The 19,929-nt window shown below is 41.1% G+C and overlaps 1 protein-coding gene across 14 annotated transcripts in view; it reads left to right on the top strand.

Annotated features, from left to right (window-relative positions):
- Nucleotides 1-19,929, top strand: part of RMND1 (required for meiotic nuclear division 1 homolog) — a 38,645-nt gene that overhangs the window by 752 nt on the left and 17,964 nt on the right. For 11 of the 14 annotated variants that reach the window (XR_004628175.1, XR_002142916.2, XR_004628177.1 and 8 more), the window contains exons 2-6: nucleotides 3,712-4,220; nucleotides 10,458-10,566; nucleotides 12,960-13,035; nucleotides 16,999-17,038; nucleotides 17,850-17,950. Coding sequence is in view for 6 of the 14 variants with exons in the window: in XM_002920270.4 (XP_002920316.1) it covers nucleotides 3,726-4,220; nucleotides 10,458-10,566; nucleotides 12,960-13,035; nucleotides 16,999-17,038; nucleotides 17,850-17,950 (821 nt within the window). In the remaining 8 variants the exon portion in view is untranslated. Of the gene's footprint in view, nucleotides 1-216; nucleotides 352-3,711; nucleotides 4,221-10,457; nucleotides 10,567-12,959; nucleotides 13,036-16,998; nucleotides 17,039-17,849; nucleotides 17,951-19,929 lie in introns of all 14 variants that reach the window. The other 3 variants (XM_019800762.2, XM_019800763.2, XM_019800765.2) reach the window with 3 other exon arrangements.

Here is a 19,929-nt window from a genome sequence, read left to right as displayed (position 1 = left end):
ACTGTATAGTGGGCACTGTGATCACAGAAGACACAGCATGAATGGAAGACAAATCTTATCCTCAAGAAGCTTACATTCTACGGAAGGGAGAGAGGGAAATCTATTCTTTCCTCTTCTGTTCTCTCCTTTAGCTTTGTCACTATTTTGTTAAAGAATTTATCTTTTTTTTTTTTTTTTTAATAATCTCTACACCCAACGTGGGGCTCAAACTCACAGCCCGGAGATCAAGAGCGCCAGGTTCTACCGACTGAGCCAGCCAGGCGCCCCTGGCTTTGTCACTACTTAACATATATTTTTCTGACTTACCCAGTTTATGTTCTGGCATCTCCAATGTGATGTAAGTTTCAAAAGGTAGGGATTTTCGTCTGTTTTGTTTTCATGTGTATTATCAGCAGTTAGGACAAAGTCTGGCACATGGTAGGAACTCATTTCATCTTTGTTATATGAATTGACAAATTAGAAATAGAAGGCATTCAAGTGATGTTCAGTGCAATGGAAAAATTAATTAATTTTTAAACGATGGAGGAAGATGGTTGTGCATTTTAAATGAAGTGGTTGGGGAAGACTTCACTGGGTAGGAGTCTGTTGGAGCAAAGATCTGAAGGAGGTGAGGGAATGAGCCTTACAGATTCTTAGGAGAAGAGCATAAGGAACAGTCAGTACAAAAAGTACCAAGATCCAGAGTGACTGGAGTAAAATAAGCAAGGCATAGAGCTGTAGGAGATTTAAGGTGGAGAGAAAGGGCCAGAGAATGTAGGACCATGCATCCGTTTTAAGGTCTTTGGCTTTTATTTCAAGTAAGATGAGAGGCCAGCATCAAATTTGGTGCAAGGGGAAAGATGTGATCCGACGTAGGTCTTCAGAGGATTGCTTTGGTTGCTGTGTTGAGAAGAATCTGTAGGAGGCGAAGAACAGAAGCGGGAGACCGCTTAGGCGGCTCTTAACAATAATGGAAAGACAGCAACTTGGACCAGAGTGGTAGCAGTATCGGTTGAGACCTGGTGCGCATAAAGCCAGTGGGATTTGCTGACATACTGGGTATGGAGAATAAAGAGGCAAGGTGGATTGTAGGTTTTTGCCTTTAGCAAAGATAAGAATATAATTGCTATTTTGTGAATGGGGAAGACTGTGGGAAGAATAGAATTTGTGGGAAGATTTCAGAAGCTTAGTTTTTAGCATGTTATGTTTTTCGTGCTTATCCAAGTGGTTTAGGAATAAATATTTGCTGTTCATCAATGCATATTTGGAGCTGCAAATTGGACTTGCATATACGGAGCTGAGAATAGAGAAGAAAAGTGGCCCAAATACTGAACCGTGGTGCTTTTGATTGTTGAGGGGATAGGAAAACACAAAAGAGATGGAAGGTACAACCAATGAGGTAGGAGGAAAATGGCCAGTGTTGTATACCAGAAGCCAAGTGAAGAAGCTGCTTCCAAGAGGGTGGAGTGATCAACTAATCTGATGTTGCTGATAAGTCAGGTAAAATGAAGATGAGAAGTGACCACTGGATTTAGAAATATGGAGGTCATTGGTGGCCTTGACAAATGGGATTTGGCAAAGTGGTAGGGATAAAAGCCTGTTTGAAGTGGATTCAAGAAAATCAGAGAAGAGGAGTTAGAGACAGTTAATAAAACTTTTCAAGGAAAGGAACTGAGAGAAAAGCTAAAGTGTATGGAAAGAAAGATGGGGTCAGGGGAGAATTGTTTTTATAAGATAGAAATTAAAGCATAGCCATATGCTAATTAGAATATGCTGGAAAGCGATGCCTGAGTGGCTCAGTCACTTAAGCACCCGACTCTTGGTTTTGGCTCAGTTCCTGATCTCAGGGTCCTGAAATCGAGCCCCGCATCAGGCTCTATGCTCAGCGCAGAGTCTGCTTGTCTCTCTCCCTCTGCTCTTCCTCCTGCTTTCTCTTTCGCTGTGGGATAAATAAATAAAATCTTTTTTGTTGTTGTTGTTAGATTTTACTTATTTATTTGACAGAGAGATTGGCAGCAAGAGAGGGAACACAAGCAGGGGGATTGGGAGAGGGAGAAGCAGACTTCCTGCTGAGCAGGGAGCCCGATGCAGGGCTCGATCCCAGAACGCTGGAATCATGACCTGAGCCTAAGGCAGACACTTAACGACTGAGCCACCCAGGCGACCCGATAAATAAAATCTTAAAAAAAAAAAGGGGGGGGGGATATGCTGAAAAGAAGGAAAAATAAATAGCATGAAAGAGAAAAGAAGGGCTTAGCCATTCCTGCTAGAGGCAGGAAGGGATGAGACTTGGTGTGCACATGGAGGACCTGGTTCCAGATGGAACCACAGGCAGCTCATCCGTGGCAGCAGATGGGAAGACAAACTACATGGACACAGAAGTAGTGGGTGGGCAGGTGGATCAGGTGAGAGCTTATGGAAATTCTCTTCTGGTTGTTTCTGTTCTGTCAACAAAGGAGGAAGAAAGATCATTATTAAGAATGAGAAAGGAAGAGAAGGCTTTGGAGGTATGAGGAGAGAGCACAGAGTCGACTCTGGTAGGGAAATAGGTTATGGTTGTTGGGCAGCGTGAAGGGCGCTCCTGAAGGAAGCGGTCATGATTTTAAAGTGAGACCAGTTGGCGTGGTTGGTTGTTTGTCCGTAGCCATGTTCAGAGGCAGGAGCGCAGGCACATATTAGGTGAATTATATTTAATTTCGGTGGATGTGATGTCACACGGGGATGTGGAAGAGAGAGGGATGCAAGGGGTTTGAGGTATATGAGGGAGAGAAAGTAGACCACAGAATATATACTGAGTGTGGCGGAAGTGACGTGTGGGGAATGAGGGGTGCTGAAAGGGTGTTTGGATCATTGAATTGTTAGGTCCTATTGGGGTTGAAGAATTGTTGAAATTGAGTAAGAGGTGTGAGCTTGAAAGACCAGACGTGGAGTTTGGAGTAGAATGCTGGAAACCAAGCATATGCAGTTGCAGTTGCTGATAATGCACAAAGCTTATGCAGAGCTTTTAGAATAATTAACAATCTAATATACTTTTAACCTTTAAATTTAGTTTGTGCAATTAAAATTTAACTTTCCTGATATGTGCCCCAGTTTTTAACAAAACCTTAATTTTGTGTGTGTGTTAGACACCTTAAGTGCTACGTCTGTCTTTCTCTGCAAAGACAGAGAGAAAACACACTTCTTGTTTGTCCTGTAGCTTTTGTGTTCTTTGTCCTAGTGCTTTGCGTAACCTCACTATGAAGGCAGTCTTTAGTTTCAAGGTAAGAATTTCCTAGAAGAGAATAGGAGAACCAGTGTATACAGATTTCTAAAATTTTTTATAATTAGTTTCTTCAAAACCCACTGGTTCAGCTGGCAAGGAATAGTACTAATTAAAGGTGAACTATAATAGCTAGTTGGACTAGAACTAAACAGAGAATTCCAGCTTTTGAGGTACTTTGAAAGGAGTAGCTTCTAAACATTGCCTTGACGCGCCCTGGTCCTCTTCCATTTAGAGGTAGGTAATATAGCACACTGGTTACTGTGTCGTCTTTGGAATTGGAACAGCCTAGGTTGTAACTACACTTTGTATTTATTTTTTTTAACCTCATTCTTTTACTAAACTTAGGTTAAGGTGTATTTGTCCTGCAAATGTTTTTACAGAAGTATGCTTATTACCTGGGAAAATATTGTATGTATTTGAAAACATGTAAAAACAAAAACACCTTGAACTTCTCCTTCTTCTTCTTTTAGCTTGGGATGTGGTAATGTCAGCCAGACTGTTCAGAGCCTTGGCCGGATCTCACTGTATTTTATCAAAAGTATGTCAGTGCCGAAGACTTGTTCATGGAACGTTAAAACCACCCAAAGAATTGGAGACTACAACATGCAGCACCATGATGAGAAGTCAAAACCTGGATCCTCATACGGCAGCTGGTGGTTTGAGTAAGTCCCCGGTCCTGGAAATGAATCAGAAAATCTCAAATACAAGCATACTCTCTCCATTAAATGCCGTGCATTGCCAAGATGAAAAAGTGCACCTTCCAACCAGGAAGTCTTTTGGTACTCACAGGAAAGTGACTCACAAACCCAATCTATTAGGTTCTAAGTGGTTTATAAAAATATTAGAGCGGCATTACTCATCTCCATCAACGGAAACATTTGTTCCTAAACAAGACTTTCCGCAAATCAAGAGACCACTGAAAGCATCGAGGACCAGGCAGCCATCCAGGACCAACCTTCCAGTTCTGTCTGTGAGTGAGGTAAAAATGTGTGGTGGTGGCATTCTGTTTTGTAATCATCGCTTGCACTGTAACTAGTGTCCATGGAACACAGCCTTACTGTGAACATAAGAGAGCTGGCAATGAGATCTCTGAAGCCTAATAGTAAAATCTATGACACCCAAAGGCAATCAACATCTTTTTTTTTTTTTTAAGATTTATTTGAGAGTGCACGCAAGTGGGAGGGGCAGAGAGAGAGAGAGAGAGAGAGAATCTCCAGCAGACCCCCGCTGAGCACAGAGCCCAAAGTAGGGCTCAATTTCACAACCCTGAGATCATGACCTGAGCCGAAACCAAGAGTCAGACGCTTAACTGACTGAGCCACCCCGGTGCCCCAGGGAATCAACATCTTAGTTGATTAAGAATTCATTAAGAATTATTAGTACATATAAAGACAAAGTATAGGCAATTACATATAAAAATATAGTTTATGAGGGCGCCTGGGTGGCACAACGGTTAAGCGTCTGCCTTCGGCTCAGGGTGTGGTCCCGGCATTCTGGGATTGAGCCCCACATCAGGCTCCTCCGCTGGGAGCCTGCTTCTTCCTCTCCCACTCCCCCTGCTTGTGTTCCCTCTCTCGCTGGCTGTCTCTATCTCTGTCGAATAAATAAATAAAATCTTTTAAAAATATATATGTATAGTTTATGAAAAGATTAGTTATTGACTTATGGAAACTTTGAGGAAGAAGACTAGTATTTTTTTTTTTTAAGATTTTATTTATTTATTTGACAGAGAGAGAGACAGCCATCAAGAGAGGGAACACAAGCAAGGGAGTGAAAGAGGAAGAAGCAGGCTCCCAGCAGAGCAGGGAGCCCAAAGCAGGGCTCGATCCCAGGACCCTGGGATCACGCCCTGAGCCGAAGGCAGACGCTTAATGACTGAGCCACCCAGGCGCCCCAGGAGACTAGTATTAAGTCCAGTGTTGGAACGGTACTGTAAAAAACACCCATTTAAAAAAATTCAAACTGTAAATTCTTCATCAAATTAAAAAAATCCTTTTTTAGTAGCTAAGCAGACTGGTAAGCACTCATTAGCCTGTGGTAACTGTATGGGTTCAGGTAGTGAAATATGTCAAGGTACAGTCAGAAAAGAGAAAATTTTTTGGTTTTTTTAGGGTTGATGGGGACTTTTTTATTCACTGTTAAGAGGTTTATGGGTTTCTCAGCTACAGTTCCATTTCCCTTCTAAATGATCAATACTATTTAAGGTCAAGAGCAAGCCCTTTGCTAGCTTTTGTATCTGACATGATACCCAGAACTGTGCTTTATACTTAATAAATGTTTATTAAATTGGAAAGGAGAGAAGAGAGGCAAAGGGATCTTTGATGTCCATGGTCATCAACATTAAAAATGGGAATGTAGAATATTTAAAACTTGATCAGGCCTTCTGAATCTATCAGAAAACAGGTTAGAATGTCTGTCTTAAAATCTTGATTCTGAGAAGACCCTGAGCATGTTTAATTTGTGTTGCTGCTGTCTTTTCTTACTGCATGCTTGACTTCCTTCAGAAAGGTCTATACACCTTGATTATTGATCCTCGGGTTATGAAGTTAGGAGTTGATTCATTTATTTATTTTTTTTTAAGTAATCTCTACAGCCAGTGTGGGGCTCGACCTCATGACCCTGATGAGATCAAGAGTCGTATGCTCTTCCCACTAGCCAGCCAGGCGTCCCTTGGAACATTCTTCCTGATGATCTTACTTTTCCTAGGCGAACACAGTCTTGAAGTGTGACGAGGTACTCTATCCGCAGGGCCAACAACTGGCTTTTATCTGCCCCAGATGGAGGGCCACTCCATTTCCACGTGGGCGTCATGGGGCTGGCAAATCCTTTGTGGCAGTATAGCCCTTTCTACCCCTCTGGACTGAGACAGGAAGGACTCTGCTTTGTACCAGATGGCAGGTGTGCTTTGTCTGGACCCCCACACACACTCCTGAGCTCGCCCTCTTCTTCTGCCACACAGCGTGCTGAATGAGGTTAATCACCCTCTCTGCTGGAATCAAATCTTAACCTGGTGTCATTTGCAGAGATTAACCTACTAAGATGTTCAGCCCATGTGCCATTGGCTCAGAGTTGATCAGAGCAAACAACAGTGCTTCCTGTTAGTGTGTCCTGTCTCTCGGGAGGAGCCTGCTGGAGGATGACAGCCACTGCTCTGAGCAGCATGGAGATGGGCACGAGAGGGCAGGTGCCAGGTGCCTGCTCGTGGTCTTCAGAGGAAGACCCCTGTGTACTGCAAAGTTAACTCGTGGGTTGTTAATAGTTGTCTGTTTGTTGTTAGGGGTTTTTTTTTAGTGAAATAGAATAGAAAGCATCAGAATGTATTACTCGTGATAGAGCTAATACTATTTTGTGGATTTTCTGTGTCAGTTACTGGTATGTGTGCACATACGCCTACGTGTACTGTGTATACAAAAAGCTTTCTCACCGTGGGGAGTCGTCAAAACACTTGAAAGCCAAAGCATTCTACTGGTAGTGTAAAACATATTTGTGTTTTCTAACTTTATCTGCAATCTATACATAACAGGAAAAGCATGCATTTTTCTTTCCGCAGTACAGAAGCAATATTGAGGTATGGCGTTAATTTTCTTCAGTACTAGAATATGAATAAAAATAAACTTTCTCTTTCAAGAAAAGGGTTCCATCAGAGTGTGTTATGTGCTGAAACAAGAATCATATATAGATTTCTAGCCCCATCTGCTGGAACATGTTTTCTGTGGCCAGAAAAATGAAATACACACTGAAACACGGTGGCTTTCTTGGCTTTGGGTTTTAGGGTTTTGTTTTTGTTTTTTTAACATTTTAAAATAGAAAGGCCTAAACTTAGGTGTTAAATCCAGTAACTATTTTAGGTTTATTTGGCACATTTATTTTAGAACAAGTTGTTGATCCCTATCCTAAACCCTGAAATTTGCTCTCTCTACATATAGATATGTGATTCATTATAAAAATCCAGAAAAAGACATGTATGAAAACAAAAGCTTCTCACAACATAACAATATCATTAACAGGGAAAAAAATGTGAAGACAACACACTCCATGGGCCTCTCTTTCCTTTTACCTAATGGATTTGAGTATAATCTTGAAACTTAAAGGATTTAAGACTTAAAAAAAGATCTAACAAATCAAACTGAAGAGCTTTGTGAATCCTTTATTAATAGAAGAAGCCATAAGTTAAAGAGAGACTGAGATCCGAGATGCTTAAGGAGGATACAGATAGTGGTGTGGCAAGCCAGATAAGCTGTGTGACGCTGGCCAGGACTGTGAGCCAAACCAAACAGGAGACAGAAGGAAAGGTGACAATCTTCAGAAAGTCTGCAAAAATCCTTGGAATGGCTAAGTAAAAACAGACTGTGTTTCAAGATTTATTTTTAATCTCTTTGGAACTCAGAATGCATTTTCTCATGGAAGTAGTGGCTGAATGCCTTGCCTTGCCCCATCCTTGAGAATGCAGAGTACTATACCTTCTTAGCATGGGTGAGTCTGGTCAGTAACAAATGACGGTGAAGCAGGCAGGAGACAGCAGGGAGTGGCAAGGCCTGGGTGCCCTGGAGAACTGCGACCCCCTCCTCAACCTTAGTTGGTCATTGCCAGATCGTCCACTTGATAAAAAGTTGGTGGAAATCTGGGTTTTGTGTGAAATCTCAATTTGTTGTTGACAATGAATTCAGATCTTAAAAACCCTAGATGGGTCACCTTTGGAGTTTGATAGTTCTCTGAGCTGCCAGTTTACAATTCTAATTCTAGAGACAGCTGGCCTCTGCCACTTTCAGTTTGGAAAGATCCTCCACTGGGATAGTTCTTGGACTGGGACCCCCTTATCTCCTCAACTCTTTTTTTAAATTTTATTTTATTTTTTAAAGGGGCTTGAACTCACGACCGTGAGATCAAGACCTGAGCTGAGATCAAGAGTCAGACACTTAGGGGCGCCTGGGTGGCTCAGTCGTTAAGCATCTACCTTCGACTCAGGTCATGATCCCAGGGTCCTGGGATCGAGTCCCACATCGGGCTCCCTGCTCAGCAGGAATCCTGCTTCTCCCTCTCCCACTCCCCCTGCTTGTGTTCCCTCTCTCGCTGGCTGTCTCTCTCTCTCTGCCATATAAATTAAAAAAGAAAAAAAAGAGTCAGACACTTAACCGACTAAGCCTGCTGGGCACCCCTCTCCTCATCTCTTATCTTTTTCGTGCCTCCCGCCTTTCTCCTTCCGGCCCAGACTAAGCGTGTCAACTATAGTAGTCACAGAAGTAATTCTCACATCCAACCTAATAAACTGTGATTTTGCTTGACAAGCGTCAATAAATTTGTTGGGTCTCCTGCAGAGCGGAGCCTGCCCACTGTGGCCTTACCTGATGCCTGTTACCAGGCTTCCTCTCTTTCATCCAGCTTAATCACATGTCCTGTCAGCTCTTTCTAACTCCACGGAGCCTTAAAACGAACAGATAGTGTTAACAGTTCTAAACCTTAAGCACGTAATTGATTCCTCTGTAACTATCTGTATTAGCTGACTCTGGCTGTATGGGTCCATGTGATTCCTGTATCAGCATGTTCTTACTTGATAGTGACTCTGGGAATCAGCTTATCAGATGCCTACCTGCAAAAGGAGGGTGTCCTGCATTCATTTATCCTCACATTCACCAGCAATTTCTGCTTGTCTGACTTTCCTTTTTTATTTTTTTTCTAATTGAGGTAAAATCATTTTGCTGATGACTGGATATTGGATTGATTTTAGGTTTTTCAGTTTGTGTGTATCCTCAGGTCCTCTGTTTATTCCTGTGCTCCTTTTTAAACCACACATTAGAACAGCATAACGGATTAAGGAAAAGGCAAAGCAGAGTTAGGCCATTTCTTGAGACAGGGCGAGGAATTAGGTAACAAACGTGGAAGAGGGGAAGGAATTAATATACTACTTTTCTGAAACTTTGTACTAGGAATGTAACAGAAAGGGAAAGAGTTTTCTTGTTGAGATGAGTAACTCCTAGGAGTAAATTTTGATTCAGTGACTCATAAATCTCTTTTAACCAGTGGTGGGCCAAAGCAGCATAATAGAATCACTCATGTTCTGATTGAAAATATAAAAGTATGAACATATGAACATTCAGATGTAAATTACTTGATAAACTTTTTCAACTCCCATAAATTTTGATGGTTTAAATATGCCCGTACATGCAATAGTAATAACTATAATCTCACAAATATTGATCATTTGTGCTAACCATGATTCTGAGCATTGGACATTTATCAGCTTGTTTAAACTTCACAACAATCCTATAAGTAGGTATTTTGTCATTCTGGTTTTTTTTTAAAAACTATTCCGATTCTGTGCTGAACTCATGAAGTCTTTGCCAATAGCTTTTGAGCTTAATTGACTTCATCCCCTAGCGAGAAATACATTTTACATTATACATACTAGACATGCATAAGTGACCCAAAAAACCTTCATAAAATAATATTTGCCTGTACTCTGAATGATGTATTGTAATATTTTCTATTTTGTTGTAATTAATTCTTTTCAAAAGCTGATTTGGGCCAACTAATTCAGTAGCGGCCCTCAGTGATGGGTTGTGACTCACAGTGTGACAAAAGCACTGCTGTGCCATGTCCCTTACCATCTGTGTCCTGCACACACACACACACACACACGCAGCAGAGATGTACACGTGTGTGCACAGATGAGATTCCACGCACTAACGAAACCCGGACACATCCTCAGATAAACATAACTTTTTGTTGAATAGTAACCAGAGTAAAAGTGCTGTACTTCCTTAGTAGATTTAAAGTAATCTCTGCTGTACAAGGCAAGTGACAAATTATCAAATGGCCTCAAATACTCATGTGGCTGTGAAGAAGTCATGGAAACGCAGGTTTGGAGAGACTGTAAATATCCTTCCACCCACAGCCCTGTGATGCCTTAATCCTCTCCGTATCTTTTGCTCAATCTGCATTTGCAGCATCACCACTGGGGGAGCAGCTCTCTTTCTGGATAGCCCATTACATCTTTTTGGTGGCTGGCAGGAGAAAGTTCTTTCACAGTTTGGACTGAAATCCATCTCCCTATACCTTCTATCTCTTCACCCTTATCATATCCCTTGGATGAACCTTTGAGACCTTTAATGAAAACTCTCAAGTGCTTGCTTTGCAAAATGGGGTCCTGGAATGTGATAGCCATCACAGACATGTCAACCCCTTGGTAACCCGTGTCATGCCTATCTCGCCAAAACAGGACCTGATGCACTGCACAGCGTTTGCCACTGCAGACGAATATCATCTCGGGACTCTCTCTCAAGATCTGGCCTCCCATGGATATGTTGAAGTAACAAGCTTGCCTAGAGGTACATCTTCTTGGACCTGGGGCCAAGTATATTAAAACGTATTAGAAAATAATTTTCCTGTGATACGTCTTAAATATGCATTTGTTTACATTCCATTTTCTATTTAAAAGATTACATCAGGGGTGCCTGGGTGGCACCTTTGGTTAAGCATCCAGCTCTTGGTTTCTGCTCAGGTCACGATCAGGGTTGTGGGATCGAGCCCTGAGTTTGGCTCCTCTGAGCTCAGTGGGGAGTCTGCTTGGGGCCCTCTCCCTTTCCCTCTGACTCCCCCCACCGCTCTCTCCCCTTCTCTAAAACAAATCTTTAAAAAAAAAAAAAAAAGGATTGTATCACAAAAATGATGTCGAGTCTCTTTATACAAATGGCAAAGATAAGGAAATGTATTTACAGATAACTTAGTTCTCAGATTAAAATCATTATGGTTTGTTAAGCTTTATTTGTAGGATCACTGTGACTTGGGATGATCAAAGACTGTGACACTTCATTTCTGTTGCATTAAAAAGTTGTTTTAGTAGGGCGCCTGGGTGGCACAGCGGTTAAGCATCTGCCTTCGGCTCAGGGCGTGATCCCGGCATTATGGGATCGAGCCCCACATCAGGCTCCTCTGCTATGAGCCTGCTTCTTCCTCTCCCACTCCCCCTGCTTGTGTTCCCTCTCTCGTTGGCTGTCTCTATCTCTGTCGAATAAATAAATAAAAATAAAATCTTAAAAAAAAAAAAAGTTGTTTTAGTGTTACAGAAGAACCATGCAATTAATAGAAATGTGGGGGAGAGCCTTTAAAGAAAAATTTACCAGTACAATTCAATACTTTAACAAAGTTAAAAGGGGCGCCTGGGTGGCTCAGTCGTTTNGGGCGCCTGGGTGGCACAGCGGTTAAGCATCTGCCTTCGGCTCAGGGCGTGATCCCGGCATTATGGGATCGAGCCCCACATCAGGCTCCTCTGCTATGAGCCTGCTTCTTCCTCTCCCACTCCCCCTGCTTGTGTTCCCTCTCTCGCTGGCTGTCTCTGTCTCTGTCGAATAAATAAATAAAATCTTAAAAAAAAAAAATCTTAAATAAAAAAGTTAATAAAAAGAGAAATAGAAGGAGTATTTAAAAAGAGAATTAAACTTAACAGGATTTTTAGGATAGTATCAGGGAGGATTCTTGAAGAAAATAGCCTATTTTATATTTAAAAATAAGTAACTTGAAACACTCTGATGGAAATTCATGAATTTAGCACAAAGTAGCAAAAGTAGCAGATTGAAAACTTCCCTGTTACATAGAAAATTCTTCAAAGAGTCATTGACCCCATAAGAAGTGCTCTTTCAGCCTTGGTGATCAGGACAGACTCTTTGTGCTGTTTGATGGCAGAAACAAACATAATTGACTGAGAAAAACAGAGCTATGTCCAGAACCCTGAAGATAAAAAATTTTCCAGGTGTATTCTTGACTGATTCTAAGGGCTGTCAGCAGGGTGACGCTGTACACTACACCCTGGCTAGCTTCTAGTACCAGTCCCGCTGCCCTGGGTCTTTTCCATTTCATTCATGTTGCTCTTGGCTACGTTCAGGGAAGTTAGAGCTCACCCAAAAAAGGTAGTGTAGGCTTTGGTCTTTATCTGAATGCCCCATTCCCCAACCTCTACTAGGAACTCTGAAGTTTTGTTCATCCTAATGTTACGTTAAGAAATTACATACAATTTTTTGCAAATTAACATTAGTATATTTATTAATTGATATATTCACGTATATTTATAATTTGTTATAGAATATTTTATGCTTATAACGAAGATTAACTTTACTAATATATAAAGCAACTACTTATTGGTGAATATATGTATATTAATATACATTTAATATTTAAAAGGTTGAAATATTTAGTTACAGGTGACTACAGTGTTGGTTCTCATGAATAACTTTGAACTCAGATATGTTTTGAAATGGTCAGTATATTTTTTTCTGTACATTTCTATTGTCTCACACTTTATATAATTTAAAATTCATCAAATGAGTAGTTTGAGAATATTAAAATTCTATTAACAAAATGGTATTTAAAGGAAGAGAATTTTGTAGAAAATTTAATTCTTGAATCTTAGTTGTATTAAAACTAAGACTTTAATAATTATTAACTGAAGTAATTACTGAATGAAAATGGGTGTCAGTGAGTGGTTTTAAGTAGTATTAATAACAGTGTCACAGGTGTTTCAATGTTTTGTGGAAGTAATTTCTTATAGTCTTTTCATTTTCATGTTAAATACTTTCAGAAACCTAAAAATGGACAGAATGTTACAGGGCACTTAATGGTATATGAAGGAATGATCTATCAGGACTTTATTAAAAGTTCAAAGGTGACTCATAAACCTTGTGTCACTTTATAATGGTAGCTTTTATGCCTTTATTTAAAATCACAGATGCTGCGAATATTTTGGTGATAGGTGTGGAACACTCTGCTAAAGAAGGTGATCCTGGAACAATATTCTTCTTCAGGTAAGACAAGTGAGCGACCTTACTGGGAAATGGGCCTGTGGTCAGATATTGTGGGTCTTTTGCTTGTTTGTTTGTTTTTCCTCCAAGTGGTAGAACCACAGATGTTTTGTTTATTTTTATCTTTCTGCATTTTACACCTTTACTATACTGTAATTTTTTTTTAATTTTTCAAATTTTTATTTAAATTCTAGTTAGTCACATATAGTGTAATATTGGTTTTAGGAGTAGAATTTGGTGATTCCTCACTTATATATATATATAACACCCAGTGCTCATCATAACAAGTGCCCTCCTTAATAACCATCACCCATCTAGCCCATCCCCCCACCCACCTGCCATCAACCCTCTGTTTGTTCTATATTGTTGAAAGTCTCTTATGGTTTGTTTCCATCTCTCTTTCTCTTTTTTTTCCATATGTTCATCTGTTTGGTTTCTTAAATTTCACACACGAGTGAGATCATACAGTATTTGTCTTTCTCTGACTGACTTATGTCACTTAGTGTAATACACCCTAGCTCCGTCCACATCAATCCAAATGTCAAGATTTCATTCTTTGATGGCTGAGTATGTACCACTTCTTTATCCATTCATCTGTTGATGGACATCTGGGCTCTTTCCATAGTTTGGCTGTTGTGGACATTGCTGCTATATATATCGCAGTGCGTGTGCCCCTTCGGGTCTGTATTTTTGTGTCCTTTGGGTAAATAGTTACTGGGTCATAGTGTGGTTCCGTTTTCAACTTTTTGAGGAAACTTCATACTGTTTTCTAGAGTTTTGCATTCCCACCAACAAGAGGGCTCCCCTTTCTCCGCGTCTTCGCCAACATCTGTTGTATCTGTGTTGCTGATTTTATCCACTCCGACAGGTGTGAGGTGGTATCTCATCACAATTTTGATTTGTATTCCTCTGATGCTGAGTGACGTTGAGCATCCTTTCACATGCCTGTTAGCCATCTGTGTGTATTCTTTGGAGAAATGTCTTTTCATGTCTTCTGCCCATTTCTTAACGGGATTATTTGTTTTTTGCATGTTGAGTTTGATAAGTTCATTATAGATTTTGGATACTGACCCTTTATCTGATCTGTCATTTGCAAGTATCTTCTCCCCATTCCATAGGCTGCCTTTTAGTTTTGTTGATTGTTTCCTTCACTGTGCAGAAGCTTTTTATCTTGATAAAGTCCCAGTGGTTCATTTTTGCTTTTGTTGCCCTTGCCTCCGGTGACATGTCTAGTAAGAAGTTGCTATAGCGGCGTGGGTCAAAGAGGTTGCTGCCTGTGTTCTCCTCTAGGATTTTGATGATTTCCTGTCTCACATTTAGGTCTTTCATCCATCTTGAATTTATTTTTGTGTATGGTTTAAGAAAGTGGTCCAGTTTCATTCTTCTGCATGTTGCCGTCCAGATAACACGGTCCTTAAACCTGACGGTGTGCCTCCTCCCTTAGTAGTAAATGTGTTCAAAATTTACTCGGGATTTAAAATTTTCCTTTGATTCTTATTTGATCTAGGAGACTTTGTCATTTTTAGGAATTTTCTGGTAAATCCTGATAAAACATAATTTTTAAAACAAATAATTTTTCCATGGCTTGCCTTCATTTATAAATCTGGATTTTTGTTTCCTGAGAGTATGTAAAGCATCCTATTTTCCATTCATCTTCAGGGCTTCCTACCAGACTCATGCTACCACCCTGCTGTCTTTTCTTCCTTTTTTTTTTTTTCCTCCTTCTGTAGCTTTTTTGCTTTAGTTTTGGACCCCCTTACCTCTCCAGAGACTCAGACTGGAACCCTGAGTTACATATGCTTATTCCTTTTAGTTAAAGGTTGTTTTAACACCAAATACTCCCAAGTAGCTGAGTGAGAATGGTTATGATAATAGAAACCACTTAAAATAATTTCATATTGTCCTCCCAGCTCTTGAGGAGGCCTATTATTCCCATTCTGCAGCTGGGGAAATTCAGGGTGAGAGAGATTAAGGGAATTTCCCACAGTGTTGGGATTGTTCTATGAAAGAACAGAAACACATACAGTGTCTGTAAGAACCCAAACTTCAATAAAATGTTTGTGGTATCAGTACTTAGAGTTGAGGATAACTGGAAGTTCCAGCTTGGTTCCTCTGAAAGCCTTACCTCCCTTTGACATAACTTTGGGGATTATCAAGAGTTCAACACGTGGCCCACGGAGAATAGCGTCTCCTTTGACTCGAGTGAGGGATTTGGATTTCCGAGGGCCTCTAGGTGAGCACTGTCTAGTAGAAATACAACGCAAGCCTCGTATGTAATGATACATTTTCTAGTAGACACATTTTTAAAAGTTAAAAAAAAAAAAAAGATTTAAATTTGAACACCAATAATAATATATGTTGCCTGAAATGAATTTGAGCAATGTATTTTATTTAACCCAGCATATCTACAATGCTGTCATTTCAACATGCAATCAGTCAATAATTAATGAGATTTGTATACTGTTCTTTTCACACTGAGTCTTTGAAACTCGCTGTGTGGTTTACGTTGCCAGCGTCACTCAGCATGGATCAGGCACATTTCAAGGGCTCTGTGGCCCCTGTGGCCTCCGAGTGCCACACCAAACGCCACAGCTTCCTGAACGGAGAGGGGCATGATCCCAAGACCTCTCATGAACCCACAAGTGATACTCTGAACTAATACTCCTCTCGCTGTAGCTGTAGATACCAATCCCATCCACCTCCTGGACCGTACAGCAGCGGGGTGCCGCAGCTGGCTGCCTGGTCCCCCTGCCTGTCTGACTGCCTGTCACAGACAGGAGCAGTTTTCAGTGGGCGCTTCTGATCACTACACTCTCCCGTTTAAAATTCCGTGGAACTTGACCAGACACTTTGTCACTGCCTCTCTGGCCTGATTGCCCACTGCCTGCTCACATCCGCAGCCTTGCAGACAACTAGCTGTTTATTCCAAGATGCAGCCGGGCTCCGTCACACCTTCTCCCTGAGCCCAGGTCGTTCCCTCTACCCTATTGCCACCTCCCGTTCTCTCCTTTGGCTAAGCCCTACTGGTGCTGTGGGAACGGGCACCCTGCAGACATCCCAGAGTACATTCTGCGTAACCCTCCGAGCACTCTCCACTCTGTACCCGCAGTTGGAGGTCAGTCTTTTCTAAATAGGCAGTTCCTCAAGAGAACTAGACCGAACTCATCTTTGTATCCAGTGCAGAGCGCTGACCCACACATATGCTAATAAGCATGGTGCTTAAGAAACGTTTGAAGAATGATCGGGCCCACCGAATTTTTACCTTTCCTTCATTTTCACCTTTCCTTCTTCCAGTGCAATAACCCAGAGTCATAACTTCTCTCTCTGTCTCTCTCTCTCCCTCGTTTTTTATTTACCACCAAAAACTGCTCAGCATGTCAAACTTCAGGTAATCAAAACAAGTTCATTTATAGTTTTTAGACCTCAAATTCTTTAAAGCCAAAACTAGATTCATAGGCCTCCTAATGGCTTCATCGCACTGCTCCAAGCACTGTAAGGATGGGTGGCATTATTCCATGGGTGCTTTTAGCCATCTTTGGCTTTATCTCCGTCTCTTTATTCCACAACCATTAAAAGCATGATCCTTTATTCTTTTCCTATAGCAGAATCTGCCTAATGAGAGCTAAGACGGGTCCCAAAATTTTCCTTATTGCGTACATCAGAATTGAACCAGGTATGAAACAGTCTAGATACCTGAAGTTATATAGTATTACAATAATATTGATTCTGCAAGCCATGTGAGTAATCATGGATTTGGGGGAGCTCAGGTTTTATCAAGGGTTTAGGAAGGGCTCTTGGTTTAGCAACTCCATGTAGGGACCATAATGTCAAATAAGTAATAAATCACATTTTTAAAAATTGCCTTCGGGATATATCCTAGAAGTTACCTAAGCATGACTTTATGTATAGCCCTAAAGAATATATTCCAGCATTAACTTAGTTGGTTCTTTTATTCTTTTAAATCAGAGAAGGAGCTGCTGTGTTCTGGAATGTGAAAGACAAAACTGTAAGTATATATAAAGTACAAAAGTGTAAAACTTTGGTTTTCTGAGAAAGGAAGTGTTCATTATCACTCAATAATCTGAGCCACTGGAAGATAAATTAACAGATAATCCACAACTTGCTTGCTCTGCATTATGTGATATTTATCCTAGCACTTTTGTCTTCTAAAATGATATATTATGGGGCACCTGCATGGCTCGGTCCATTGAGTGTCTGCTCAGGTCATGATCCTGGAGTCCTGAGAGCAGATCCATGCTCAGCAGGGTGTCTGCTTCTCCCTCTCCCTCTGCCCCTCCCCCCACTTGTGTGCTCCCATGTGTGCACTCTCTCCCAGATAAATAAAATCTTACCAAAAAAAAAAAAAAAAGAACTCAGGAGAGCAGAGAGAGGTTTTCACTTTCTATACCTTGATATTGTTTAAATTTTTATAGGTTTGTAACTTACATATTTTTTAAAAGATTTAAAGGCTACAAACCATGTTACTAGTTGGTTTTCTTTGGGTTGTGGAATGGGATAATTTTATTTTTCTTCTTTATGCTAATCTGTGTTTTCTAAATATAAAAACAATGTATTATCCTGATGAGTTTAGTATCACAAAGAATTTGCCTTTTCTTTAAAAACTAGACAGAAGAGCTTTGCACGGTGGCAGTATCATAGCCAGTGAGGTTTCTTTGAAGCACGAGTATTGCTAATTAAAAACTAAGCAGAAGAAATGCCATCAGATGTAATGAAAAATGTTAGAAGCGTTAACCCTGTACCATAGTTCTGTACTGAGAGAGTCTGTCTGATTTTGGGTTATCTTCTGTCTCTTCTAGATGAAGCATGTGATGCAAGTCTTGGAAAAGCATGAAATCCAGCCCTACGAAATCGCCCTGGTGCACTGGGAAAATGAAGAGCTTAACTACATAAAAACAGAGTAAGCATTTTATCAAGTTTACAAAAAGGATATCAAGCAATGGAGGCGATAAACAGCTTATGCACCTGGAGACTCATTTTAAGACAAAAGTTATTGGTACAAATCTAAAGCCTAAACAATATAATAAATATTAATAGATAAACATAATCGCTTGAACTTGTCAGGCTACTTATAAATTAAAAGAAATAGATAGTATAGCCCTGAAATGGTAAGTGTCCTAAGCAGCCTGAATCAGCAGAATGTTCTGCCTTCATCAGAATGAACCTATCAAATTATTCTAGTAAAGGTTTCTCGTAAGTAAGTCCATTTTTCCCATGTTGAGTTTGTGTATGGATGAGGATGTGATCTGAGAGAACCACTGGTATAAATGGGGGTGCCTGCAGGAAGTGGGGGGGGGCCTGACATAGGATTCCCAGGGAAGATGTGTGGGCGAGCAGCATCCTGGCTGATTTTCTTGTCTCAGCAAGCAGGGAAAGATGAAGAGAGATGGCAGTGCGAACAGGATCGAAAGGCCTTTTTCCTCAGGGAGTTACCTGTCTAGTGGAATACGGAAGAAGAATTCTTTATATTAAAGGAAGTGGTGAGGGGCGCCTGGGTGGCACGGCGGTTAAGCGTCTGCCTTCGGCTCAGGGTGTGATCCCGGCGTTATGGGATCGAGTCCCACATCAGGCTCCTCTGCTGTGAGCCTGCTTCTTCCTCTCCCACTCCCCCTGCTTGTGTTCCCTCTCTCGCTGGCTGTCTCTATCTCTGTCGAATAAATAAATAAAATCTTTTAAAAAAATATGTTTTAAAGGAAGTGGTGAAAGCAGAGCTTTAGGAAAATTTGGAAGAGACACCAGCTGTAGAAAGACAAGATGGAATCAGAGCTAACAAAGATGAACTACTTGCCCTGTGCCAGGAACTGTTCTAGGTGCTTCCCAGGCATCCTTTCATTTAGTCCAGACAAAAAACCCTACAAATGGCCTTTACCAGCTTTTGGACAAGGTTGAGAGATGTTTCATCCTACCTAAGGGCACCTGACCAGTGAGTGAGGGCCTGGGCCCCAAGTGGATGCACTTGAAAGTGAGGATATGAACCTGAGAGGCACAACAGAGGAAGAGCTAATAGAATTTTATTCATTTTCTTATTAAACACCTGGCCTTTTGGTTGTGCTTCCCAGGAACTTCCCTTCTGTGCTCTATTTCTAGATCAAACTGTTACTAGGTACCCACAGACACACACACACACTCACACGTGCACACACTCACACTCACTCAATACCTTACAGTCCATGGAAGAGTAAAGTCCCCAACTGGGGTCTCTTTGAATCTCAGATCCCATGTTTGGTGTCATCACCACTGCCACCGCCCTGGCTGTTAGGTGAGTCCTGCCAGGGATTCTAGCTGTTTTCTGCCTCAGGCGGTTCTGTGGTGTTGGCCGGGCTCCTTCCTTAAAGCAACTTGTCCACTCCGCTCCGTCTTGTCTTTTCGTTTTCCTCCCATCTGAGGTTGTCGGCACATTTTTGCCTTGCTGCCTCCCATTGCCCTTCTTGTCCACCGCTTTGCCCATATCTTGCCTCACATCTTCTGTGACGGTTTACCCTGTGTGTTTCCTATTTGCTTGTGACATGTATGTTCCCAAGTTCCCTCCTGTTCCCTATCTCCCAGTCCTCCCAAAGTCCTCACAGCGCACCTCACCATTCCACCACTTCCCCATGTCCCTCCCCGTTCTCACCATGCCGGTGTGACTTTAGATTACACTGTGTAGATAGCTTTATTTTCAGCATCTGATCAGTTAGCAAGTTTTTGTGATCATTTTCCCTTTCTACAAAAAATCAAAACACGCTTGTTAATTTTTGCTGTGTGGATTTCCTGTAAATGAGCCATTCTCCTATTGAACATTTAGTTTCTTTCCTTATTTTTTACTGTTAAGCATTTGACCATAAAATAGTTTTCCTACACAGATCTTTCTTTGCATCTTTGATTATTTCCTTAGGATAA

The sequence above is a fragment of the Ailuropoda melanoleuca genome, chromosome 10 (genome assembly GCF_002007445.2).
Source record: "Ailuropoda melanoleuca isolate Jingjing chromosome 10, ASM200744v2, whole genome shotgun sequence".
Classification (NCBI taxonomy): Eukaryota; Metazoa; Chordata; class Mammalia; order Carnivora; family Ursidae; genus Ailuropoda; species Ailuropoda melanoleuca.
The sequence above is the reverse complement of the archived record's forward strand: the minus strand, read 5'-3'. Positions and strand labels throughout refer to the sequence as shown.